Genomic DNA, 26,284 nt, shown 5'->3' with positions numbered 1-26,284 from the left:
AGAAGACCCAGGCCATGGCCTCAAATGGAATTAGACAAAACAGAAGAAAAACAGACTGCTTTAGACACATTTGCAGCAGAGGGGGGCACTTGGTCACTCGTTAAGGATAGTCCTGCCATGTCTCTGCGACTCACAAGTTTCAAGCTAGGACAGAACCAAGATTCAAATTCAAGCCTTTTCCAAGATTTCCATGTTTCTCTCCTGCAATGATTGCTTGAGGAGAAAAACATAGAAACACTGGAAGATAAGGCCCTTCTTTGTCCCTTTTGACATTTGGGTTTATGAAAGTCTGTTCTATTCTTTAAAATTACATCTTTATAAAGGAGAAAAACAAGGAAGAAGTTTCCCAGAAGAGCCAGGCCTAGCTTTGTCCAAAAAGCTCTTTCATCGTCCCCATTCATTCGATGGTTATTGATTATTAGGCATAGTAAATATTTGGATTCTCTTCTTTGGAACCAACAGTACTGCAGGGAGATAGCTTTTGTCCTTACAATAAGGCCACGTAGAAAATCCTGGAAGAGTCACTGGTAGAGTTTCACATGGGCTTGGAAGATGAAAAAATCATCCCGCCCGGTACCCAGGGTGGCCTGAGGGACAGGTGGAGGGTTGAAATGGCGACAGGGAGATGTGGGCACTCTGGGTGGAGGGGATGGTCTGTGCACAGGCTGGAGACCAGAGAGTGTTCCGCATGGCTGAAGCTCAGGGCACAAGAGAAGAGGGAGGTTGGAGTGCGGGGAAGGGAGGGGCTGACATGCGATCACAGCCCTCTGTTACCTCCTTGTTTGCTTTAAGTCTCATGCCAACCCCAGTAGAGGTATTGTCTTCTGTTGGGGGAACATCTCGAGTCAGGGTGAATTGCCTGCCTCTCTGAATTAGCCAGGGAGCTGGGGAGCTGAAGCCCTCATTCCACTGCTCTCTGCACTTTACTACGGCAGCCCTCAGTTAGGAGTTCATTGGTATTGAATGTTCCGTTGGATGCCTCTTGAGACACTTGCAGGTGGAAGCTGGTATCTTGTGATCCTGAGTTCTAGCTCTAGCTGAACCTACTCAGGGACTTTAGTGTTTGCTCTGGGCTGGGAGGCAGGGACATTTGAGCTTGGCATTGATGGATGACTAGGAGTTCTGTAGGTAGATGCGTGGAAGGTGATAGGGAGCTTGTCTGGGAGAGAGCGTGGAAGTAGCACAGTGTCCCTAGGGGAGTGGAGCACCTGAGACCTGGTTGCGGAGAGGCTGGAGCCATTCCCAGGGTCTGGTAAGCACAGGGAGGGGGCAGGACAGGGGTGCAACCGGAGGAACCTGTGGGCTCAGAGAGCCTGGTCTCTGCCCTCCTGGACGTCTCTGCCCTTCTCAAGTTCTCATTTCATGTCCAGTGAAGGATTGAATCAGGGAGTAGGAGTAGGACGCATTCCTCCTGAGTGAGCTCAAGGCTTGCACTCGTGGCTCATCTCCAATCGCAGGAACCTTGTCTCTTAGAAACCTGTGGTTTGGAGGGTCCAGCTGTGAAGGGCAGCCCTCACGGACAGAGGATTCCTATCGGCGGGGTGCATCTTGTGGGACATGGAGAAAGGCGTCTCAGGATGGGACCTCTGCCTTGCTGTCCTCCTCAGCTTCCAGCCAGGCCCAGGAGGCGCCCCTCCCACCTTGGATGTCCCCCAGCCCCAAAGGTAGTAGGCAGGTTCTCTCCGCCCCATTAAGAAGCCTATGGAAAAAGAGGCTCCTTGGTCAGTGGAGCAGACATCTGTCTTCAGGGAGGTGGAGAACCAGGGCATCCAGCCTCTCTGAGAATAACCAACAGGCTTTGATTTGGAGGCGGAAGGGAGGCTTGGCCAAGAGGGCTGAGCTAGGCAGCCAGATCTTAGCCAGATGCATAAAGACCACTCGAATCCGTTCACTGCACCCAGCCCACGGGGCCCAGTCTCTACTTCTTCCAAAGCGGGAATGGCAGTGGGAGTTTAGCTCCCTGAGGCCACCCTGCTTCCTGTCATTGCCTCACAACTACCAATGCTTTGCCCAGATGTTAGCTTTAGCTAGTTCATAGCTGTCTTGGGAGGAGAGGTATAAAGATGATCCCATCCTACTGGCCTGGCCAGTGACTCTAGGACAAGTGGCCTGCCCAAGCCATTTGCCAGCAAGGCCCAAGCAGCACCAGCAACCAGGTTTTCTGAATGCCCGAAGCTTGAGTTTTACAGGCAGAGGGGGAGCAGTGTGTCCTAAGACAGGCTGGGTACAGTGGTGGTGGTGGTGGGGGGGCGTGGGTGTGTATATGTGTTGTTTAGAGTAGTTGTATGGATATAGCCGAATGGTAAGTTAGTAGGTGGCTGAGTTAGCCTTAGAATTTGACTTTGTAGACATGGTGGTTATTCTTGAAAAGCAGGATTTCTGCAAGGACTTTATTCATCCAAAAAATATTTACTGAGCCAGCACCTTATCTGTGCTATGTACACCATTCTTGCCCCTGTCCCTGGGAAGACAGTTGGCCAATTTAATAAGGAATTAACAGTCGGATGTGACAAGTACTGTGATGAAGAACACATAAAGGACGGAGAGGCATCACCTCGGGAGAGAGCGTGGAGGAGCGGTCCAGAGAGAGGGACCGACCTGTGCAGAGGACAGTTGGGCATGCGCATCAGGGAAATAAGGGTGAAGGAAAGGGCTTTGTGAGCTGGAATCCTAAATACGGGTATGTGACAGTAGGTGATTCTTTCTCCACGGGACTTCAAGCATCTCACTTGTTGGACCCTGATGCATGTCTCTATAAAGACCTTCTTTTGTGCTTTCAGTGCCGTATGGGGCAGGGGTAGACCACCTCTATGGGAAATCCTGGGTCTGTCTCAGAAGCCAAGTTTGGGTCCGAATTCTCAGTAGATAAACTCCTCTGTCCCCTAGAAGCCTTTGACCGGTTAGATCATCTCTGGTCCTTCCAGGCTGGGCTCCTGGCCCCACCCTGTTAGCAGGTTTCTCACTAGGATCCTGAGAGATATGTGTTCTGGGATGCACTGGACCCGTTACAGGGCAATGCTAGCAAGAGAGCTGTGCTTTGTACACCTGATAGACATACAACAAATATCTGTAGACCTCTTTGTGGGGGAGCTCTGAAGAGGGCCCCCTTGCCTTGCCCTCGAGCGCTCCACGGGTCGTCAGCAGGCCCCAGACTGAGCTCTGCGGGTTGGGGCTGAATCGAGGACTGAAGACGACCCGCTCTTGCTGGACACCTGACCTGACTCGGCAGCCCCTCTGCATCTCTTTTGAAGCAGACTAATCAATCACCCTCTGAGGGCCTCTGAAAGCTTGCTAGGGTGGGCTCTGTTTCATTGAGCAGGGTGGGCGTGTGGTGTGTCTTTGAGGGGCTGATTCCTGTAATCACAGAATTTGAGTCAACCAGACCAGCTGGGTTTGGTTCCTTAGGGACACAAGGTGTCAGAGCATTTACCTTTCGTGCTTTAGAGATAGAGACCTGTACACCGCCCTTCCCACCCTCATACACAGAATCTGTGACCCTGTTATCCTCTTGTTGGGAGTGTTAACATTTCTGGAAAATGACCATTCTAGTTCCCCTCATCTCAGCACCTCCCTTGTGTTTGCTCACAAGCCCGGGGAATTGGGAGCAGGGCAGGATGAGAGTTACTTCTCTCTGGACTGATCCAGTGCCGCAAACCTTCATCGTGCACTCCTGGGTGCCCAGCCAGGTCCTGGGGAGGCTTCCCAGACCTGCTGCATTTAGGCTGGGGCTTGAAGGGCAGGTAGGGCAGCAGGGGCCACCATGGGAGAGCTCACTCCCAGCATGAGGAGCATTCACAGCAGAAAGTGGGCACTGGGTGGTGTGATCTGCGTTGGCAGCATGGCCAAGCCATCGGCATCCCCCCATGGGCCAGCGCCGCTGGGGCGGTGGGAAGAACTGAGTCCTGCAGTCCCGTACCCCCCCGCCCTGGAGCCTCAGGGCTCCCCCACCTTAATTCTGTCCCTTTATACAGGAGGCACCGGGGGCTCTGAGAAGAAGGGGGCTGCTCTGCTCTTGTTCACCCAGCTAGTTGGGGTTGGGGTTCTTGTCAAGGCGTCAGCTAAGGGGTGTGATAGAGGGGGAGGGAATGTGGACTTTGAAGTCAGGTGGACCCGGGTTCGATGCCCAGGACTGCTGCTCCCTGGCCTGCTGTGTAACTGCTTGTTTTCGTCGCCAGCACAGGGACGGTAATGCCACCTACCTCCTAGGACTGTTGCGAGGGTCAGAGAGAAGTCCTGAAGGGCCAGGTGTCAGGTGACAGCTGTTGCTATGCTGGCACTCCTGTGGGCAGTGCAGGGACAGAGAGAGTGTGGCCGGAGCCTGTTCCCTCCAGAGGAGTACAGCCCTGGCTGGGGGCCTCTCCCTGGCCTCCCCAGTGGCCTGGAGGGCTGACACACAGGCCAGCCACTGGTTGCAACACAGCACCCACTGGGTGGGGCCCATGGAGGCTTCTCTCCCCACCGCTTACTCAGTTGCTGGTGATCGTGCCTGGCAGGTGCCTGGGACCCAGCTGCCAGGGGCCTCTGGACAAGGTTCTCTGCCTTCTACATCTTTGGCAGCACCGGCGCCTGAGCAGGAGGCAGTCTGGCACCCGGATTTCAGGCAGGAGAGCCAGCTCTGCTGTCCCCCCATCTGACAGCTGGACATGGAGGGCTGCCCGAGTAGACAGTGGCACACTCAGTGCCCAGCTTCTCATGGTGTTGTTTGGTCCAATTTCCTTTGCGTTGTGACCTACATCATTCTCTATTTGCTAAACCCTCTGAGCAGGCAGCAGTAATAAATCAATTAATGACTCCGATGAATCGTTTAATGGCTGACAAAATAACACTAAAGCCAACAGCTTGCATCTCTCCAGCAGTACCAAAGGATGCTGGGTGACTGGGGTGGGGGACGAAACAGAGACTGTTAGCTAAATTAGCGCAATTAGTGCATGCTTTAAAGGCGTAGGTGGCATCTGCTCAGCTCTGAGCCTGTGCACCGGCCGTGCAGACCGCAGTGGTGGGCTACTCACTGGCTTCCCGCCAGGCCCCCGCCTTGACGCGCCCGCCCTGGCCCAGTGTCCGCTTCTCTGGCCTTGATAGTGGCGAACCCCAGCGAACTTTATAGGCTGCACGTTCGTCCTGTCACAGCAGAGGATGAGCCGAGGGCAAGTGACTCTGTCCCTGCTAAATTTGGTGCCAGCCCAGCAAAGTGTGGGCTCCCATTTTTGAAAGGTGTTCTGAGGGTCATGCCTTTAAATGATTTCTTTTAAACTTAAAGGTTTCTAGAAGCAGGCGATTTTTTTTTTTTTTTTTTTTTTTTTTTTCTCCCCACACCTCAGTCCTGGCAGGATTAAGTTGTCATTGGAACTGAGCGTGTGTGTGGGTCCACGCCAGGGAATTTTCCGCTTTGCAGAGGCAACTGCCAGTGTTCTTGTTAAGGAGCTGTCACTGGCCTACTATGACATGTTTGCGGTTGTAAGTAGCTCCTTTAAGACTGTGTGTGTGTGTGTGTGTGTGTTGTTAATGGTGTAAACCCAGGCCACGAAGCCCATCTCTCTTTAAGAAGAGAATCAGTGTTGTACAAATAGCATGCTGCTGATCCACTCTGTACTGTTCATTTGTGGGGGCACCTCTCGCCCTTAATTTCCCCTGTCGTGTGGGTACACGCCTGGAACCCGTGCCCTGCTCTGTGTGGCCCGACCGGGGAGGTGTTTGCACATGGAGGAGGGTGCCCTGGCTGGCAGCCACAGTATAGCCAGGTATTAATTATGTGAGGTTCCACCTCTTACACAAACGGTGCCCTTTGATCCAATTCCCGGAAGAAGCTGGGTGCTCCCTGGGATGGATGGGCAAGGCCCGGTGGGATGGTGGCCATGGCCTTCTCAGCACCGGGAAGGAAGCCAGTTCTCCTTCTGGAAATGCCCTGACTGGAGTGCCTTTGTTTCATTTTCTAAAAAATGAAATCCTATTTCTCTAACATGGGGTAGAAAGAGGCCACTGCTCAGAAGAGTGGCTTCTGTTGAGCAGAAGGTGTCCTCTGACAGCCGTGACCCCCTTTCCTTCCCTGGCCTGCTCTGTGTTCACAGAATCATGAAACTCAGTGTGTCTGTTGTCTGCCTTGGTGCTATGTTGCTGGTGCAGGGGCTTCTGCTCGCCGATGACCTGTCTCGGCCTCAACCCATCGCCGGAGAGTCCTATTTAAGTTCCCCACGCCCTGCAAGACAGAGGGCTCCCCCTTTACAGATGACCGTGAAGGGCTCCTGGAGAGCGGAAGGGCTGGGCCTCGAGCCCTGACCTCTCTGTTCCCAGGTGACCATCTTTAAGCATCAGCTTTGGAACTGAGACAGAGAAGCCGGGATGCGGCCGAGAATTGGGCTCTGGTTTTAGCACATCTGGGCTTGACCTTCAGTTCTGCCCTTCTGAGCTGTGGGACCCTGGACAAATCCCTTGATGGCCTCAGCTGGAGTCCCGACCGGGTTGTTGGGAAGACTGGGGGAGAAACTGGGCCAGCTCAGCCAGCCACGGTGGTGGGTAGCTGACTCCCCTCCTGCAGAAGAGCCTGCCCCCCCCACCCCGCACCCCGTGGAGGAGGGAAGTGAGTCTGGCCCAGCCCCAGTATCCGCGCCCCTGAAACCAGGCTGGGATGGGGCTCTGATGAGGTGGAGGCTTGGCGGGATCTGCGCTCTGAAGGAGCGGCTGTCAGAGGCCTAGCTCCGGGGGAGGATTGAGATGACAGCAATAATCTCTCACCTCCGTATCACCACCCTCATCTTCGAGTCCTGCCGTCTTTTAAGGCCCTGGCTTGAGTGCCACCTCTTCCATAAAGCCTCCCTGATCCCACTAATCCCCGCCTCACTGTGCCCGCCCGTTGCACCTTCCCACCCCCCTCAGTTCGCTGTCACCACAGCTCATTTCATCCTCCAGACCTTGAGGGCAGAGCCCTGCACTGTCATCTGCCGCCCTGGCAGGCACCTCGCATCCCCGGGAGCAAGTGTGCGCTGAGCGCGTCCAACGTGTGCAAAGCACTCGTAACCTTTTTAAGCTCCCACCTACGTTGTTTCTCCTTCTCTTCCCAGGGTAATTTACCAATTAGATCCAGCGGACTCTTCAGCGGGATCGTGCAGTCCTACACGCATGCACACGCGCGCGTGCACACACACACCCTCACCACACCCCTTGCTGAAGGCCAACACACACACACGCACACACACACGCACACACTCTCTCACTACATCCCTTGCTGAAGGCCAACACACGCACACACACCCTCACCACACCCCTTGCTGAAGGCCAACTCCGTCAGCTATTTGCTGGAAGGAGCAGGGTTAGGTCAGTCTATTTAGGGGGAAGAGCAAAACACGTAGATGATCCCAAATGCAGAGGATGCATTGTGCTTGCCTCATGTTTGTAATGATCTGCTGTTTCTTTTCATAAGTGTCAAAAAGCATACAGAACTCTCCTGCAGGGTCAGTGGGGAGACGGTCTTTGGGTTTCTGGACCCAAGACTGGGGGAGGGGGTGGAGGGATAGGGAGACTAAAGTTAGAGCCACTCATGATCATGTGCTTCTCTGTGCCTCAGTTTCCTTACTGGTAAACAGAAACGACTCCGTGTCGGGGATGTTGAAGAATCAGTCACACCGTCCCCTCTCCTGATCTCTGGGGTCGGGATGAAAGGCAGTTGCTTCTTTCTGCGTCCTTCTCCAGGTCCTGGCATTGACCCCCTCACCCAGGAGACTTGGGAACAAGCTCCGGTGTCAGGACAGCTCTCTCTTGGGCCTGCTGGTCTGGCTGTGGCAGATCAGGGCCTTTTCTGCCTACACGTGGCCTCTTTTCCGGTTGCTCAGCTGAGAGCTCGGTGAGATGCCCACTGTTTCATGAAACTGCAGGACCTCAGCCGCCTCGTTTGGAGCTGAGCAGAGGCCAGGGGCAGGAAGGCTCGCCCAGGTCACACGGTGGTTAGCAGCCAGAGGGGGAGCCCTCACTTGAGGGCTCTTCTATCCTAATAATCCCCATGCAACAACAGGCAGTGGTAGGTCAGGTCACAGAGGGGAAACTGAGGCTGAGACAGTCGGCATGGCTCTGAGTTGGAGAGCAGAGTTCAAGCCCACATCTTCAGATCTGTAGTACGCTCTTGCTGTGTCCCAGCTATGAGCCACCCTAAGTGTACCGCTCCTCCCCGAGGCAGCTCACTCTGAGGCTCGGATCTGAAAAAGCTTTTTGTAGCTGGGTGCATCTACCGCTGGATGCAGAGCCATCCCTTGGCACCAAGAGAGCAGGTCCACTCCTCCTTCCATGTGACAGCCCCCTGGCTATTTGGAGGCAGGGATCCTGTGTCATTCACTCCCGTGTGTCATCTGAACCTATTTTTAATGCCAGCTGGTTCTGTCTCTTCACGTAGCAACAGCTCTGTGTTTTCTCCAAGCTGCAGAATTAGAGCCCCTATTCTCCAGAACTGATTCTCTCCTGTGGTCTGTGCATAGAACCAAGAGGCCTCTTCCTGTACCTTTCCCTTTTTTGCCCTCACTTCTCTCTGTCTTGGCCTTTCTGTCTGGGTGATGACATTCTCCCCACTCCCTCGTCAACATCTTTGGCTCATCTATCGTGCTAAGGTGAACATTTCCACTAGGAAGCTCAGCCCAGAGGGACCCAGGTCACTCCAGTATCTTGCACAGATTGCTGAAGCCTCTGTCTTGATGATACCCATGCAAGCATCCCTCCTTACCCGGACACAAGCGTCCCACAAAGACCTTCGCTTCTCACTTACCCTTCTCAAGGAGGTGGCTGCCTTCACTCCTCTAAGTGACCTCTCTTTCCCAACTGCGTGCACCCAGCCATATGCCACACACCCTGTGGCGTCCTGCGTGCTTGGCCACATGGCCTGTGTTGAGTTTCAGTTGAGAAAAGCTGTACTTGGTGGCTTTGTGTGTGGGCTCTATGCTGCTACATGCCGAGGCCTGAGTATTGGGGTGGGGCGAGGAGGGAGGGGAATTGCAGAACAGAGTTCCATTTTGCAGCCTTGTAAATAAGGAGAGGTTGGCCAAGCTGGCCGGAGCCTTGCGGTTCACTCTGCGCATTTGGTTTTATTCCATTTTCTAGGGGCTTTGTGTGCAAAGGACCAGTTTTATTTCTATTTTTATTTATTTTAAAGATTATTTATTTATTTATTTACGAGAGAGAGAACATGCATGAGTGGGAGGGGCAGAGGAAGAGGGAGAGAGAAATCCAAGCAGACTCTACTGAGCGTGGAGCCTGACGCGGGACTTGATCTCAGAACCCCGAGATGACTTGAGCCGAAACCAAGAGTCAGACGATTAACCGACAGCCACCCAAGTGCCCCGAGGATCATTTTAAAAGAGTGAAAATGGGGGACGCCTGGGTGGCTCAGTCGGTTAAGTGTCTGCCTTTGGCTCAGGTCATGATTCCGGGGTCGTGGGATCCAGTTCCGCATCGGGCTCCGTGCTCAGCAGGGAGTCTGCTTCTGCCTCTGCCTCTCACTCTGCTCTCTTTCACTTCTGCCTCTGCTCTCTCTCTCTCAAATAAATAAAATCTTAAAAAAAAAAAGAGAGCGTGAAAATGGGTGCAAGGGGGGCATGCTAGTTTGTGAGTGAGGATAACTGGGGTTCTCAAGGTCGGGGCTGGAAGAGAATACCTTGCAGGGAGCATCCCCCAGACCCACACTTCTGGAAGGAAGCGTGAGCACTTATCACCTACTACAACATACTGGGAGATACGAGATGGGAGGCTCCTGGGAGTTTGTCTCCTGGTTCCTCTGCACTGACCCTGCTGTTCCTGGAGCCACAGGGGACTTCTTGCTACGGAGCGAGGAAAGGGCCCAGCACCACGTCTGGGACTTGCCACATGAGTTTGTACTCTATGGGTGTTGGGTGGGTTAGTCGAAGATGCATTGGGATGCTCAGCACTGGCAAGGGGGTGAGGGTCACTACTGAAAAGCAGATCTGCTAGTGCGGGACGCCTGTCTTTGGAGGGCATGTGTGAGACCAGCCGGCCTGGGTCTGGAGCACGTGGGCAGGCTGAGGCGTTGCAGTGAGCCCTGGACCCGGCTGGCTGTGTAACCACCATGGGATCGTAAAGAAGCCCTACTCTTTAGGGAGAGGGTTGTGGGATCGGTCCTCCTTGGAAGGCTTCCAGGCCACAAACAAAAATACAGTACTTGGCTGGGGACCTTGAAGAGCTTCGAGCACTTGTCTGAAGGCACCTTGAGCTTTGCACATTGACTGTGACCCCCGAGTCTTAGAGGAGGCAGCTGGCTGTAGTGGGCCACGCCACCCGGTGCAAGGCCTGTTTTCTATTTAGAAAAGAATTTTAAGTTAGTTTTTTTAAAAAATGCATGAGTTACCAAACTGCATGCCTGATTTGATTCTGCTTTTTTTAGTCCATGTGTGTATGCATATATAGATAAATGTGGGTGAGGAGGGCCCGGGTGGGGCGAGCTCAGATGTCTCTGATAACAAAAAGGTTTCTGGGTGGTTTTTAATCTTTGATCTCTTAAGTGTTCTGTAGTGAACAGAGAAGAGTTAAAATTCAGAGTCCTCTGGAAAGAGGACTGTCCTCCTGTTCATGCATGAGCTGCCCTTTCCAGTCCCTGCCCCCCTGAGTGTGCGGACTGGGCTGGGAAGAGCAGCTTAGAAGAAGGACCCCAGAGATTGTCCTATCTAATCCTGCCATTGGATGTGGGGGGAAACTGAGGCTCCCAGCAAGGGCCCACAGGGAGGTCTCTGGCTTCAGAATCCAGTGCTTTTTACTGCCCTGCTCCAGTGGGAGGGTTCCATCCCCTGCACCCACCACAGCCCCGACAGCTGTAGGCCTCGGTGAACGTCAGGGGCTTTTTGGTTTGGGTTTTGTGTTTTTAGAGAAAACTCACATGAGACGCTTTGCTGAGTGCCTTAATGGAGCTCTAACTCAAAGCTGGAAACCGCAGGGAGAGGCCAATTCTAGCAATCCAGAAAGGCCTGGCTCCAGAAGGCCAGGTTTGAGCAGGTCTTTGAATAATAAAAGTCATAATCATTTATTGAACACCTGCTGTATGCCTCACATCTCAGAGATGGGTAAAACAGCCCCTGCTGGCAGGTGTGGGGGTGGGAGGAGGGGGTCTGGTGGATTGGGTTTTGTGAACCACAGTTAGCACTTAACCCTTTTGTTCATTGCTGCTTCTCATTTGCTTCTTCATACTTTTCTGTCCTTTTCAAGTTTTCCCTTATGAGCACATATTTCCTTCATAATCAAAGAATAGCAGTAACCATCATAACGCAGGTTAATTATTTTGCTTATTTTTGCTGCTGGATGAGGCTTTGAATGATAAAAGTTGTCTCCTCGACTTCCTGCTACCTTAATCACTGCCAACATGGCTTTCGTTTCACTGGAGGCTAGCAGAAATCTGTCCTCCACCCAGATGTCAGAGAATTGCACCATCCATGTTCTGGAACCACAGTTATCCCAGCCCTGACACTCAAAGGACCATGGACCACCCACCCACCCACAGTTCCTAGAACCATGGACTCACTTCAGATTTTGTAGGGAAATGAGATCTCGGAGGGAGGGAGCCTTGTAAGTCATGCTCCTGGGTTCAAATTTCCATTTAAAAGTTTTTGGTTTTTTTTTTTAAATTCTAAGATATCCTTATGTGATATCCTTAAAATATAAAGAACTCTTATATATCACCAAGGAAAGAGTCAAATGTACAAATAGCAAGGGACATGAACATCTTCCCATAAAAGTAGATCTGCAAGTGGCCAGCATAGACCCATTTCAAAAGGTAGTGATCCAAAAAATAGGTCTGAATACCAGAGAGGTACCATTTTGTAACTACCAAGGTAGCAAACACCGATGTAATGCCTGTTAATTAAATTGGTTAAATAATGTTACCTCTATATAATATTAGACTCATTAAAAACTCATGTCTTCTTTGGCCATGTAGTGAGAAGGGAAAGTGCTCTTGACATTCTTTAACAAAACACAGTGGCTAATTTTCTTTTTCCTTTGCTGTGTTGTATACTAAATGATAAGTGCTAATTTAAAGAATCAAGTTGGTGAGACTTTCCAGATCTTTCTGTAAAAACAGAGCATGGTTCTGGGTTGAAGGCTGGAGAGGAGTAGATTCAGACAGAGGAGGACAAATGGGGAGAGGGCTGTCTTGAGCCCGTTCTCCTCACACAGACATTTGTGTCTCCGTCTGTCAGGTGGGGGTGCTTGTGTCCACCTCAGAGGCCACCTGGGGGTTCAGGGATAGATAGGGCAGGGGGGTGGCCGGGAGGACCCAACCTGTTTCTAGCATCAGGCCCAATGGCTCCTGCCAGGCACACCACCCAGGGCCTCCCCAGTCAGAAGCTCCATCTTCCCGTCCTCGTCCCACAGATAAGTCGGTGCCACATTTGTTGAATAAAACATTTAGTTTTAGCAATACCAGGTTTTGGTTTTCCCCATGTCGCCCACTCCCGCCGACCTGCTAATTTTTTTTTTTGGGGCGCCCCCCCCCCCCCCCCCAACTGCGACTTGCACGGAGGTGTGAGTAATTGGGGAAAGACCATGTCCTGGGAGGTCACCTCTGTTTGAGAAAGATGGCATTTCTCCTCCAGATTTGCACATACACGTATATGTACATATACTGTACACGTATGCATCGATGTGTGTCTATTTGTGTGTGTTACACGTATATGAACTTTTTTCTTTTGGTAGGAGGGTGACTTTTATAAATGATCTGATGTTTGGAGGGATAGGTAGGTGAAAATGAGCCAGAAAACTTCCACTGAAGAATTGGAGGAGAAAGTGAGATCCACGGTGAAACTCCAATCACGGCAATGGAATGATAGAGATGTAGGACAGAATTTAAAAGCGCAGAAACAGACCCAAGCCTTTGTAAGGATTTTGCCTCCGATTTTCAAATGAGTGGGGCAAAGTCGTACTGAGGCCACTGCCTTCAGAATAAAATCTATATTCTGTACCAAAGTAAGTTCCTGAAAGATTAAAGAGTTAAATGTAAGACTGGTCTCTGACGGAACTTGAAGATGTGGGTGCCTGTTTACCTCACTCTGATTTTTCTTTCAAACTTTCCTGCCCCTGCTTCCGAGGAATGATTGTTGGCTGTAAATCCTGAAAAGTTGCAGTTCCACAGAACCACCAACCACAGACAAACAGTGCAGCTAATGGATAGCCTGGCATACTCCCCCAGGCAGCCCTTACCCAGATGATGCTGGGGTGAGGGGAGGGGGCTAGCAGAGGCAGGCTGGCCCCTCCTCCTCCTGAGTGGGGCTCTCACCCGGGAAGGTGGGAAGACCTCATTCATGATGTTTGGGGATGCTTGTAACACATGACAGGATGGTTGGCGGAATCTCTTTAATTACAGAGAGGGTTGCCTGTCGGTAGGCAGAAGCATTTTGAGATGCTGGGCTAGTGTGACCAGCCCATCCCCACCACAGTCTCTTTAGCTGGGTCTGTTAAGACACCCAGTGCCTGCCCATATTGAGCCCTCCTTGCTTCCAGATTACCAAGCTTTCCCAGTTCACAAACACAGCCCATCCTGTCCCTATATAATCCTCCACAACCCTGATGAGCAGGCAGGACAACAGCAATCCCCACTTCATACAGGAAACTGGGGCGGGACGGCCAAGCGGCTTGCCCACGGCCCTCTGTTGCTAGTACAAGTAACAGCACTGGAGTCCAGATGCATGGACCCCAGGGGTTCATCTTGCTACGGGTCATGTGTCCATGGGATTCACACATTACCTCATTTCCTTCTATCAGAGTTGGAAGTTAGGAGTTCCGGTTCCTATTTCCTGGCTGAGGAAAGGGAAGAAGTGAATTCTGCTGCGTTTGTAAGAGAAAAAGAGGCGTTCTGTTTCCTGACCCCAGGGGGCTCACTCTTGTCCCGGAGAACCGGTCAGACCCCTGGGAGGCGATTGGTGATTGAGTCTCAAATTCTCAGTAGGGGATGTGTGTGAGGTTGGTGACACTGAGGCGGGAGTGGGGGTTCCTGCAGGAGGAGTGCCTGGGCGGGGAGGGGCGTGTGTGCAGGGCACCAGCCCGGGAGGGGGGCACGTAACTTGCCCCATCAGCCTCACCCTGCCTGTGTGCGTGAGGGCCCTGGCTCAGACATGCTGACCACATGGCAGGTGGGACACAGATTGTCTGGAAGGAGGCCAGGCTGGGGAGAACGACGTCTGTTCACCCCTCGGGAGGCATTTGCCGAGGCAGATGTACCAGGTAAATGCCGGAATAGCAGCATTTAAGAAGAAAAGTGCCTCCAGTCCCCCCACTGTGCGGCCCACCTCATCTCCTGTGGTACCCAGGACCGTGACGGGGCCCAAAAGGCCCCTGCCCTCCTTCGACCTCTCCAGGGATGTTTCCCAACGGGGCTGTCTGTTCATTCATTAAGTTGTGGATAGTGATTGGTCTGCTCTCCATGCAGCATGCAGCTTCTTGGAGAGGGCACAAACGTTTATAAAGGAGCTCGGCTGCCTGGCAGGGGCTTCATAAAGCAGCTGAGAGGCTAAGGTAGGACATCCTTACATTAGCAACAGCCACCGTGTGCTGTGCTCTGCAATGCGTGTGTGAAGCGGTGGATGTTCTCCCATTTTAGAGATGAAAAAACAGAGGCTCGGAGAGTTCCTCACTTGCCCAGTGAGAGGCACACCTGGGAAGGTGGTGTTTGAGGAGTGTCTGTGGAGGATGCGGGGAGACAGGGAGGACTGGGGGCCAGGGGTCGGAAGCTCCGGGTCTCTTAGGGTGGGTGCAGCCTCTCACTCTCCCCGTCCTTGTCTCCACAGAGTGCGGCAGCCGCCCCGAGCCCCGTGCTTGGCAACATTCCCCCCAACGATGGGATGCCGGGAGGCCCCATCCCGCCGGGTTTCTTTCAGGTACGTGCTGGCCCCCTCGGTCCCCTGCTCCTTTCGCTCCAGGCCAGGCCCAGGCAGGCGGGAGGGAGGGAGAGAGAAGTAAGTAGTAGCTCAGTTTGCCATGGTCTAAATACAGTTGCTTTATGCTGGTTCCAACCCCTCCCGTCCCTTTCTCCACCCCTTCCAAAACCTGAGGAGGGGAGAAAAGAGGTGGAGGGCAGCCCCCACTCGCCCCCGCACGTGCTGTGTCACTTCTGCCCGAGCTGGTTTTCTTCATACCAGCTTTGAAGGCACCACACAGCCCGCCCCTGGTTGGGGAGGCCATGGGACTGCTTCCAAGGCCACGCGTGGGAAGCTGTCTTTTATAACAAAAGGCTTTTTTTTTTTTTTTTTAAACAAGTAAACTGTTCTTTGTTTCTGTTTTGTTGCTGCTGTCATCGTCACTGTTTACTTTGCCTGTCCAAACTACAAACCTTAGGCATAATCTAAAAAAAACCAAAAAACCCACCATCCTGGCAGGTCTCGGAATCCTTCCCCTCTGGTTAACCACTTGATTTTTTCCGAGTGTGATCACAGTCGGCATCCCACGAGCATCTGCGCCCACATTCTGCCCGCCAAAGGCAGGGGCAGGTCCCACGTGGGGTGAGAGCCCGGTCTTCTCCAAAAGACACCTTGTGTCGGCCTCTGGGGGCTTTGTCTTCTGTCAGGGTTGGGTGTGGCTGCCGGCCCCTCTGTGCCTCCTCCTCCTATCTACGCGGTACCCTGCATTGGTGGGGGGCGGCAGGAAGGGCTCATTCGATTTTAACCAGGCTGAGACTGGGGAATGCCATCTCAGAGAGGTATCAGCATGCAGGGCTGGAAGGAGCTTCTTTGAGTGTAACATTTCATTCCTTCAAACCTGTCTGCGGCGGGATTTGAGAACCTGCCTGTGTTCCCCACCCCGTTGAAAGGCTAGCACTTTGTATAGAAAAGGTGGCCAAGATCTCTCTGTGAAGCCCAAGAATTCAAAACTGGGAGCACTGAGACAAAGTCCAAGGAGACTTCTGCTTGGTGTAAGCCAGAATTTCACACCTTGTGTGTCCAGCAGTAAGACGCAGACTGCGGGAGGCAGGGGCTCCCTGTTACTAAGACATCTAAGCAAAAGGGGGACAAACCCCTCTTAGAGATGTTAAGGGGATTTTCTCCCTGGGTGGGAGATGACTTAGGTGACACTTCTACCTTGTAAGATTTCACATTTCGGTTGATCTTGACTCCCAGGAGAGAAGGGTTTGGACGTGCTGCTTACTAACCAAGGAGGGAATCAGTGAAATTTGGGTGTTCCCCAAAACCAGAAAGAGCAGGTTGCCCACCACTGCGACGGCAGTGGGGGTGAGTGAGAGGGGTGTAGGGATGGCGGTTGAGGGCTTTGGATGGCCACACATATATCTGTATACATTCCTAGCCTGACACCCAAACTGGAGCCTTGCCCTGGGGCGGAAAGGGGTACAGCCTCGGAAATGGGGTGTGTAGGCTCTTGGTTAGACCAGACCAGGCATTGCTCAGAGCTTGGCTTGAGGTAAGGCATCGGGAAGAGGGGTCAGGCTTGGAAGAGAATGAGACATTCAGATCCTTGGAAACCAAAAGAAAGAAAGGAGCCAGACGGGCTTCTGCTCTTTCCCCGCAGGGGAAGCCCAGGGGCTGCTGTCTGAGACAGTCATCCATGCCAAGGGGCAGCCATCTTCCTGGCCACTGTAGACAGATGTTCTATACCTAGTTGCTTGTCTTACCCACAGGTGTTCTGTCTGCTTGGGCCTTCCTTCCCAGGCTTATACATCTTCCTACACGATGCCATGGGCACCCTGGATACAGTGCAGTTGTGGCTTTCCTGCCTGGTGGACAAAGCCCTGGGTACCAGGCTCCACCTGTGTGCATGCCTGTTGAGGCTACTTGCTGGCATCTGAGTGCCTGGTGCAGGCCGCTGTGGTGGGAAGAGGTAGATAATAGCCAGCTGTATTTTTTAAATAGGTCGTTCGTTAACTTCTATTTTGGCCTGAGTCTGGGGCAAGGCAAGGTCTGCCTGATATGTGGGCAGCTCTTAACTTCCCACTTTGGTATAATTGTCCATGGTTAAGGCCTAATTCCAGACATACTTCTCGGGCCCTCCCCTGTGACGTTCAAGGGTGTGTGGTCAGAAAGCCCAGACTGATTCCTGTCCTTATTTGGCCACTTCCAGCCACCATCAAACAGAGGTAACTTTTGGACCCTCTTGAGTGGAGGTCTTTTCTGAACCCCAGTCAGGATGAGCCACCAAGAGTTGGGGCGGGGGGTAGACATGGAGCAGGGACCCGTGTGCCCCAGACTCTCTGCTTCCTGCTTCCTGGGTGACTTTGGCTGACTTTGTCCCCCTCCACGCCCTCCTCAGGTGAGGACATCGTTTTCTAATCAGTCAGATGAAGATGAAGGCGGATAGGGTGCTTCCTGGCTGTGATGCTGACCTACTCAGGCTGGGTCACTGCTGAGGGGAAAGGGTATCTCTCTGGAAGGAGGTAGTAACTGCCCATTTCCGGAGTAGGCCAGCTCACGATGGGAATATTAGCTATTGATTGCTGGCCCTGCCCCTCACTCATCTTGCAGGCGGCCACTCCGATATTAGAAGGGAAATAGAGATGCTATCGGGTTTTATCTGCTGCCAACAATTGCACTTCTTCCCCTGCTTGGCCACAGTCCGGGCGGGCAACTCTGTGGCAGGGGGGGTCTTTGCACCAAGACAGCCAGCCTGGGTTGGCTGACCCAGCTTTGACCAGATCCCGTCCCACGGTGGCCGGCCCAGTTTTCACATCAGGACTCCGCCCCCAGTTGGTGCTAAATTTCGAAGCCACTGGGGCCTCCAGGGTGGGTGGGAGGGAGCAGCTGTCTACCCCCCATCCCAGCGCCTCAGAAAGGAACATGGTGGGCTTACTTCCTTAGACTGCCAGGCTGCAAGGCTACTCCTGGGGTCAGAAGGTGTGGCCATCCACACGTTAGGTTCCATCTGTTGGCTTTTTCTTATTTGGTGTTGAGGTGTCTAAGGTAGACAGAACCCTGGTCCTGTGGCATGAGATGTGTCTGGTAGCAAGTTGAGGGCTTGCAGAGAGGTGATTTAGGACGCAGCCTGACCATACCTCACAATATTGGGGAGTATTTGGAGGTTCTTGGGCTTATGGTAGAACTTAGCAAGGACATTTTACTTCTGTGCGTTCCTTGTAAAAAGACGAACTTCATCTTGGCATCCCCAGCATCTGGCATGCACTAGGGACCCAGCAAATGTTTGAACTGAGTTGATTGGTGTTGCTCACGTTACCAGGAGTGGAACCCAGCCAGCCCCAAAGCTCTAGGTCCTCATTCTGACCAGGCTTGGAGGGTCCAGGGGTGTGTTCTGGAGTGGGGAAGGATACAGAAGACGATAGCCTGAGGACCCCTGTTCTCGTCCCCTGCTTGTCCATGTACTTGCTGAGTGACCTTGGGCAAGTTGCTCCCCATCTCTGGGCCCCAGTTTCCTCACTAGGAGATGAAGCAGGGTGGACCAGATGGTCTCGGAGGACCTTTCCAACTTGGATTTTCTGCTTTGGATCCAGATGGATTTTACATAAGCAAGCAGTGGCATTTTTTTTCCCCCATGCAGCTTAAGTCAGTTGGGCTGCACATCTGGCAGACTCAGCTTAGTTTTGGCCAGGCCTGCTGGTGTGGGTGGGCCCCCAGCTCCTTGGCCCTAAGGTAGTTATAAGGGAGGCACCCTCCAATGAGGATTTCTAGGTCTAGAGCTGGGGAATGGCAGGAGGGCAGGGGTCACGAAGAAGGGAGCACTGAGTACAGGCTGTTTTGTTCTTGTTTTGTTTTAAATTCCAGTGATTGTTTTCAGTTATGTAGTGTTTTTAGACATGCAGCTTACTTTCATTTTGATCACAGTGCTTCTGCAGAGGGGCCATGGCTGATTGGGAGAGTGAGACTGGGAAAGGTGAATGACCTGTGCGGAGTTATCAGCTGTGGGCTGTAACTGGAATCTCAGCCCAGGCTTGCTGGTCCTGGATCCCAGTGTTCTTCCACAGCGGTCAGCTACACGTCTGATTGTCTAGAGAGAGAATAGAGAACAAGAGCAAAGGAGGGAAATGATGGAGGGAGAAAGAGAAACTCTAGCCATCTTCTCTCAAAAGCAGGCAACGTTTCTGTTCAGACGCCAGCCCTGATGGGTTGGTGGTGGCTGCTGGGACACTGTTGAGAATGATTCTGAAGCCGTGTGCAGGCTCAGCAGACACTGATGGGCGACGTCTTTCATGAACACGGGGATGTAAGTGGTGGTATGTGACCTCTGTATTTGCCATGCCTGATCGAGTCCAGGCTTCATATATAGATGCAGAGTGGAGGCCCAGAGGCAGATGGCACTGTGGTTAGTGATAGTGATCAGCACCCTCTGTGAGGCAGGGGGCTTGACTCTAGGCCAGAACTGATCAACCATAGTCTGCCCCCAGGAGCACCCAGCCTACCGGAGAGACTTGATGGGTAACCCATGCCCTGTGGCAAGAAATGGAGGGGCCTGCCTGCCCAGGGGCTTCCTGGGGGCAACACAGTCTGGGATGGTGTCCCAGTGAGGTGGATGATAGGTAGGTGCTCAGTAGGAGACGGGGCTGGAGAGTTTGCTGGCAGTGTTTGCTGGACCTTTTGGAGGACTGTGGGCTCCATCCGGAGGTAGTGGGAGCCACTGGAGCACCCTGGTCTGGATAATGCCTCGGCCAAGTCTGTGTTCCAGAACAATTCACTGTGCGCCTGCTCCGTCAGCTCTGTGGTGGCCAGAACCTGGGGGCCGACTGCACTGAGGATGGAGACTGGTATTGCTGAGACCCAGCAGACGTCAAAGGGCTAAAGACAGCCTTCTCTGGAAAGGATAGTCTTGGGAGAATCTAGCTCCCTTTGCCAGAAGCTCATCACATTCTGCTCTCAACATGCCCAGATACTTTCCATTGTAGTGGGGCACAGTCGGGGTTGACATGTCCCCCCATTCCGGTGAGTTCTCGTTCATGCTAGCCTAGTGCTAGCCGAGTCCACCCACCTCTGAGGTCTGCCTCCAGAGAACCCTCCCCATCAGTTGTGGGGGAGGGGAGAGAAGCATATGATGTGCATAGTCCAGAAACCTTAGAAATGATCCAAAAATAAGAGGGAGAGATAGATACACATGACCTTGGACCTTTCCTCTTGAGATTATAGGGAGTACTCTTCTCATTTCCCGCAGAAGTAGCTGGGGTTTCTCTGGGAGAGGAGCCCCAGGAGGGCTCTGATGACTGACTTGAAGTATCTGAAGTTCGGCCATATAGAAGATACTCAGACCAGGGGCGCCTGGCTGCCTCAGTCGGAAGAGTGTATGACTCTTGATCTCGGGGTTGTGAGTTTGAGCCCCACGTTGGATGTAGAGATTACTTAAAGAAGAAAAGAAATCGGGCGCCTGGGTGGCTCAGTTGGTTAAGCAGCTGCCTTCGGCTCAGGTCATGATCCTGGAGTCCTGGGATCGAGTCCCGCATCGGGCTCCCTGCTCAGCGGGGAGTCTGCTTCTCCCTCTGACCCTCCGCTCTTTCTATCTCATTCTCTCTCTTAAATGAATAAATAAAATCTTTAAAAAAAAAAAAAAGAAGAAGAAAAGAAATCTTAAAAAAAAAGATACTCAGACCTGCCTGTGCAAGGCTTCAGCCCTTAGATCTCAGATCCTTCAGAGAAAAGAAGAGGGAGGCCAATTTGAGTATGGAAGACAGTTCTACCACTTGCCAACTTAACAAAGTAGTGAGCTCCTTGGCACCGGTGGTAACCAAGGAGAGACTTGATGCCCAGTAGAGAGCCCGGGGGACTAAAGCGCCTTGGGGTGGGATGGTGTGTTTCCAGGGAGGATTAAAGCCCAATAAATGCGGGCTTGCTGGTGGCAGCAGCTCAGGCAGTTCTCAGGAGCTGGGCCGAGTGCTGTCCATTTCCTGCCTTCCTCTCTGGCGGGAAGCAGGCAGCAACACAGTGAGCTGCCATTCCTCCTGCCAGAAAGCTGCAGCGGCAGGAAAGACCTCTCTGCTGACTAGGGCCAGGGCGGGACTAGGAGAGGCTTGGGAAGAAGCTAACCATCTTGTTTGTGTGGTTTTCAAAGCCTGCTGCAAAGGGAGGATTTGATGGGGAGAAGGGCATGGGTCCCCATTTGGTGGATGGTCAATCTGAGGCTGGGACCTAAACCGTGTGAGGCCCGGCCGACTTGCTGGTCATCCCTTAGCCCGTTGGCCAGACGTGGTCTCTAAGACCACAGTGGCCTCCCAATCACGCAGCCTTGGTGAGCACCGAAGACGAAAGAGGCAGCCCTGGACCTGCCCTCGAGGGGCTCACTATCTGGTGGAGGAGGCAGGGAGTGATTACACCGAGGGTCCAGTGCCACGGGGACAGGCGAAGGAGCATCTGGCCTAACCTGGGGTCCATCTGGGAAACTTCCCTCAGGGGCTGGCATAGAGGAGTGAGGAGTGAAGCCTGAGTGGGAGGCAGTTGCCAGTGAGTGGGGAGAGAGAGGGGGCAGTAGGCCAGGACGTGGGTGTGAAAGGGGCAAGCTTGGGATGGCAGGAGGCCTGGATAGAGACTTGAACTTAAAGACAGGGGAGCCATGGAAGGTTCCTAAGGGGAGTGACCCGCTTCCAGGAAGACCCCCAGCAGCCTGGAGGGGCTGGGCTTATGGCAGGCTGCCATTGTGGAAGTGTGGATTCCAGGCTGTGGTCCCCTGGGTGGGGGGTGGCCAAGCCCTGGGCGGCACTGGTGACTAAGTGCAGTGGCCTGCACCTCCCTGCCCTGAGCTCACAGCCCCTTGCTGGATGTGGGAGCCGGGAGGAAGCAGAGCTGGGAGGATGCCCAGGGTTCTGGCTTATATCGGACTGGGATAGTGAGAGGATGTCAGGTGCCTCCTACCCTGTCAGACCTTTTGCTTTCCAAGGGAGGGGGCCCTACATGTGGTCCTGTGGCTGCCCCCTTGCCCCTTGAGGCTCCCAGCCGGTGCCCTCAGGTCCTAAAGTGGAACTGTCTGACCTCCTCTTGTAGTTGTTGGTGGAACACTCTCTAGATTAGAAAAGGTATCCCCGTGTGTGATTCCATTTGACCCCGTGAGGTCAGCCTGAGAGCTAACAGCATTCCCACTCCGGATGAAGAAACTGATGCTCACATTGGCCAGAGAGTTGCTCAGGGAAGACGGGCCTGGACCAGGTGGTAGACTCTAGAGCTTCTTGATGAACACCTTTCTGTGGGGGAGCAAATCCCCTCCCTTTCTGGGCCCCACGCTCTGGCCCCCGCCCCTTGCCCTGGCTCCATCGCTGCGGGCAGGAGGGGTTCTGGTAGAGGGGCTGGTCTGTGGGAGAGGAGGACAGAGATGCCGTGTCGGGGGGAGGGAGTGTGCCAGTTCCTTCAGGGGACAGAAGCACGCCCTCCTCCCCGCCCCTCACCCTGCTGTCGGCCTCCAGACTGACAGAAGGCAGGGTCACCCCCGCTGAGAAGGATTAGACAGGAGGCGGGGCACCCCAACTGCTGGGCCCCAGGCTGCTCCCACCCCAGCCCCACCTGTTCCAAGCCAACGTGGTACCCACAGCACCGCAGCAGCCCCTCCCCTGGCTACTGCGAGCAAGCCAGCAGCGCTTTAAGCCTGAAGCCCCCTGCCCTGGGTGTTGGGCGTCCTGGTTTGAGTCCAGCCCCGTTGCCAAACTGCTGTGTGTCCTTGCAGAGCCATCCTCCCCTCTCTGGGCCTTAGGTGCCTTAGAGGGCTGTTGAAACCCCTGGCTGCTGGGAAACTGTCGCCTGGGCTGTGGACCCACACACAGGGGCCCTCCCCCACCCCCCGACAATTGCCCGACCTATGTGGGAAGACCAGGGCAGGAGAGAAGGAAGGGGGAAAAAAGCCTTTTCTTCTCGCCAACACCACCTCCACAAAGGTCAGGCTGTGCTCCCGCCCCGCCCGGCAGCCAGCCTGGTGCCTAACGTCTGCCCAGCGGCAGATGACCCTGCTGGGGCTCCTAGCAACGGCCCACAAAAGGTTACTCCCGACGTGCCAGGCTGCCGGCCCCCTCGCCCTCCCTCCTGAAAGGGAAAACAAAGTTGCGGCCTTGAGCGGCGCGTGTGCCTGTGGGCACGCGTGCGGGCATGTTTGTGTCTGCACACTCGAGCCGCCTCTCCGCCCCTCCGAAAATCCTGAACTCCGCGTGTCGCGCCGTAACTCTCGCTGATGAAATGGAAAGTTGAACATAAATCAATGTCTGCCGCCCTGTTAGCTATGCATCAGCAGTCAGTGCCTGGGAGATTTGCTCGGTAACAAAGCACCCGGCCGCTCCGCGGGCCTCGACCGCCCCCTAACGCGGAGCTGCTGGGCACCTCTGCCTCCCCCCCGAGGACCCCCCCCCCCCCCCCGCCCCCCGCCCCAGGTCTCTGCTCCCTTGGCAGTGTCTTCCGGAAGGACTCTGGGACCTGGGAGGCTCAGACTAGTTCTTACTGCTGCTGCTTTAAGCCCCTGGAGACCCCGATGCGCCCCTCTCTCCTCCTGAGCTGTAAGCCGACTCGGATCTCTGACTTTTATGGATCCCATCCTCAAGGATTGGTGTCAGCAGCCCCTTCACCTCTCGTGTGTTAAAGGCTTGCGCTGATTTATCCTTTTCCCCTTTAGTCCTAGGTTTTTACTTGGGGTTTCTCTTAGATTCGACTTTCTCCTGTGTCTGGGAGCCGCTCTGCTGTGTTGTCCCCTGTCCCAGCACCGCGGCCGTGTCCGTCCCCACCCTCCCCCTGCCACCCCCTGCCAAGATCCTCCTGCCTTTCACGAGGGTGGAGGAGCCCCCTGTGTTTTTGTTTTGTTTCTTCATAGTTGGCTGAGGGGGTAGACCCTCCTGTGTTCCTGCTTCCACCTTCTGTGCAAATCATGCTGAGGTTTTTTTCCTTTAAAAAAAAAAAAGGTCAAATTCCTCAGCCCTTGTAGCAGAAGAGGTTGGAGGAAGAGAATTCCAGCGGAATCCTATAATAACATGCCTTGGCATTATGTGGCTCAGGATAGACCCCCCTGAATAAGATCACACCACGCTGAAAGGAAACTGCCCTTTGGGGAGTCTGGGCTGGGCCAGGGGGCTGGGCTGGGGTCAGAGGGCTTTCTCACATCTCGCTGAGTGCTAATTGTGAGGTGCTCTTCTCAGAGCTGATATACAGCAGCAGATCCACAGTGTGGGTTTTGGGCTCATGTCCTGTTTCTGCCTAAATGAACTCCTCAGCTGACGTTCCCCAGACCAGCTCCCTCCCCCAGATGAAGGCCTTGGGATAAATGAAACCCTTGGGCTAGGCCCACTTGCTATCCAGCAAGCCCCTGTCTCTTGATAATACTAAAATGCGGGGTTACACTTGGCAAGAGTATGGCCGGGGGTCAGAGCTTTTATGAAGTGTCACCGCCAGGCTGGGTGCTGGGCTACCCCAGGGGCTCCCTGACTGGGCGGGGGGGGCACCACATCAGCTCTGTATGCAGTGCAGGGATGGGGAGTAGCAGAGCATCGGCCCTGAAAGAGGCGGCCTATGGACACCTCAGGGGAGGGCAACACAAGGCGCGGTGGCTGTATGGGGGGGCTTTGGAGCAAGGACCTCCCCACCCCCCAGTGCCGCTTCCTGACCCTGTGTTCCGGGGAGGTTACCCCACCTCTCTGGGCACTGGTCCGCAGCTGTGCTGAGGAGCACTCATTCAGCAAACCACAATGCCTCCCAGGGAGACATACACCCCTGTTCAGCGATGGTTTATTACTGCCATGGAAACATGACCCATCGGCTTCAGGATCCATGTTGATGATCAGTCAGAAGCCGAGCACCTGGGCCCCCAGAAGCTCATCCGCCATCCCCCCCTCACCCTCCCTGAAGGCTTTCCATCCTTCCTGGAGGCCCCGAGGTCACACAACCTGGGCTGGCATGTGGGTTGCCTTGAGAAAGTCAGCTAACCGATCTGAACTTCATTGCTTCACCTGACAGTTGGGGGTGAAGATAGCTCCAAACTCTTGGGCACTTGTGAGGAGGCCATGACATGAGGCCCATGAAGCCCTACCTGGTGCCTGGGGTGGCTAAACACTTGGGTTTCTGTGTTGTGGACACATGTAGGAATGTCTTAGGGCTGTTCTTAGAGCCGGGGTTCAGGGTGGAGCTCCGTCTTGCAGCTCATCCAAGGGCAAGGGCCACTGTGAGTGTTCTCTTCCAGGAAGAGAGTCTTCTTAGGGCCTCAGCACAGCCTTGGTGGCAGTGATGTGTAGGAGAGGTTCTGGGTATTTTCGAGACAGATTGGCTTTTTAGTACTTAGCCCTTCAGTTAGACTGACGTATTAGGCACTTACTAAGCACCAGGCCCTGCTTGGCCCCTTTAATGTGTTATCTCACTTAATCCTGCCCTAACCTGACTTAACTGCTTGTTCCCTGGTCCACCGAGGGGGAGTGTGCAGGGGAGGTAGAGGCAGGGAAGCAGGTTGCGTGTCCAGGAGCTTCTGATTCTGTTCCTGCCAGGCTCATTAATACGAGCTCCTTATTGTGAGTTAATGTCAACTCCCCTGCCCAGGGGCTGGGTCTTTGCCTGGCATCCTGAGTTCTGTTACTGGTGGGCCTCACCTGGGTATCATTTGAGTGTTGGCTCCCCATCTGTAAAATAGGAACAGCTTCTACCTGCTTCACCAGCTAGGAGTTTGGAAATGTGGTCAGAATGAAAGGCAGATCAGAAATTCGCACAAGCTCTCCTTCCCAGGGGCTGGCGTTCAGTGCATTTAGTCATCTGTTCCTTCAGTACACATTCGAGTGACAGCTTTCTGCCCAGCCCTGCTGGCCTGCCAGGGTCGGGAGGCCAGACAGAACCTGTCTGCAGGTGTTCACAGTCCACGGGGCTGACCCCAGCCTGGGCTAACTGCAGGCCAGCCAGGTGGCTGATTGCCCTCCGCCGAGTATTCTTCCTATCGATGATGTCCTTGCATTAGAGAAATAAAGTCCAGGTTCTTGGTAAGACACTCACAGTTCTTTGTCATCTAACCCCTGCTACCTTCACACCATTACTGGACCAGCTCTTGATCCCCAGGACAGGGGCCAGAGCTGTCACTCTTAGATCCAGCCTCTGCACCTCCAGCACATCTGCGTGGCCTCTTCTGTAGACTGCACAATTCTCCCCTCCCGTTCTAGAAGCCTCTTCAGTCTTGGGTCACTTTTATTCAAGGAGACTTTGACTAAGTCTTGCCCTATCCTTGTCCCAAGGTCAAAAAACATACACCCAAAATGTGGATCTGATGAAGTACCTCTTCCTCAGAATAATTATAGTATCTGGTCCCAAGAAACTTACTCTGCAGTTATGGAAAGGCTCTAAGAGTTTGGAGACGTGCAGTCCATCCTAGGGCAGTGGCTTTGCCTTTTTGGGCCTTAATCTGCCCATCTCTGACATGTATCCCCATTAGGGGCGGGCAC

At 53.7% G+C, this 26,284-nt stretch overlaps 1 protein-coding gene across 9 annotated transcripts in view; it reads left to right on the top strand.

The window, feature by feature from the left end:
• The window catches only part of SSBP3 (single stranded DNA binding protein 3), a 163,862-nt gene that overhangs the window by 100,390 nt on the left and 37,188 nt on the right, over positions 1–26,284 (top strand). For 7 of the 9 annotated variants that reach the window (XM_021684335.2, XM_021684334.2, XM_021684332.2 and 4 more), the window contains exon 5: positions 14,760–14,849. The exons of the other annotated variants lie outside the window; for them this stretch is intronic. In XM_021684335.2, coding sequence (XP_021540010.1) covers positions 14,760–14,849 — 90 coding nt within the window. The remainder of the gene's footprint in view (positions 1–14,759; positions 14,850–26,284) is intronic. 9 annotated transcript variants of the gene reach the window in all.

The sequence above is a fragment of the Neomonachus schauinslandi genome, chromosome 4, assembly GCF_002201575.2.
Source record: "Neomonachus schauinslandi chromosome 4, ASM220157v2, whole genome shotgun sequence".
NCBI classification, from domain to species: Eukaryota; Metazoa; Chordata; class Mammalia; order Carnivora; family Phocidae; genus Neomonachus; species Neomonachus schauinslandi.
Note: the sequence above shows the minus strand (reverse complement) of the source record. Positions and strands in the feature narration are given on the sequence as shown.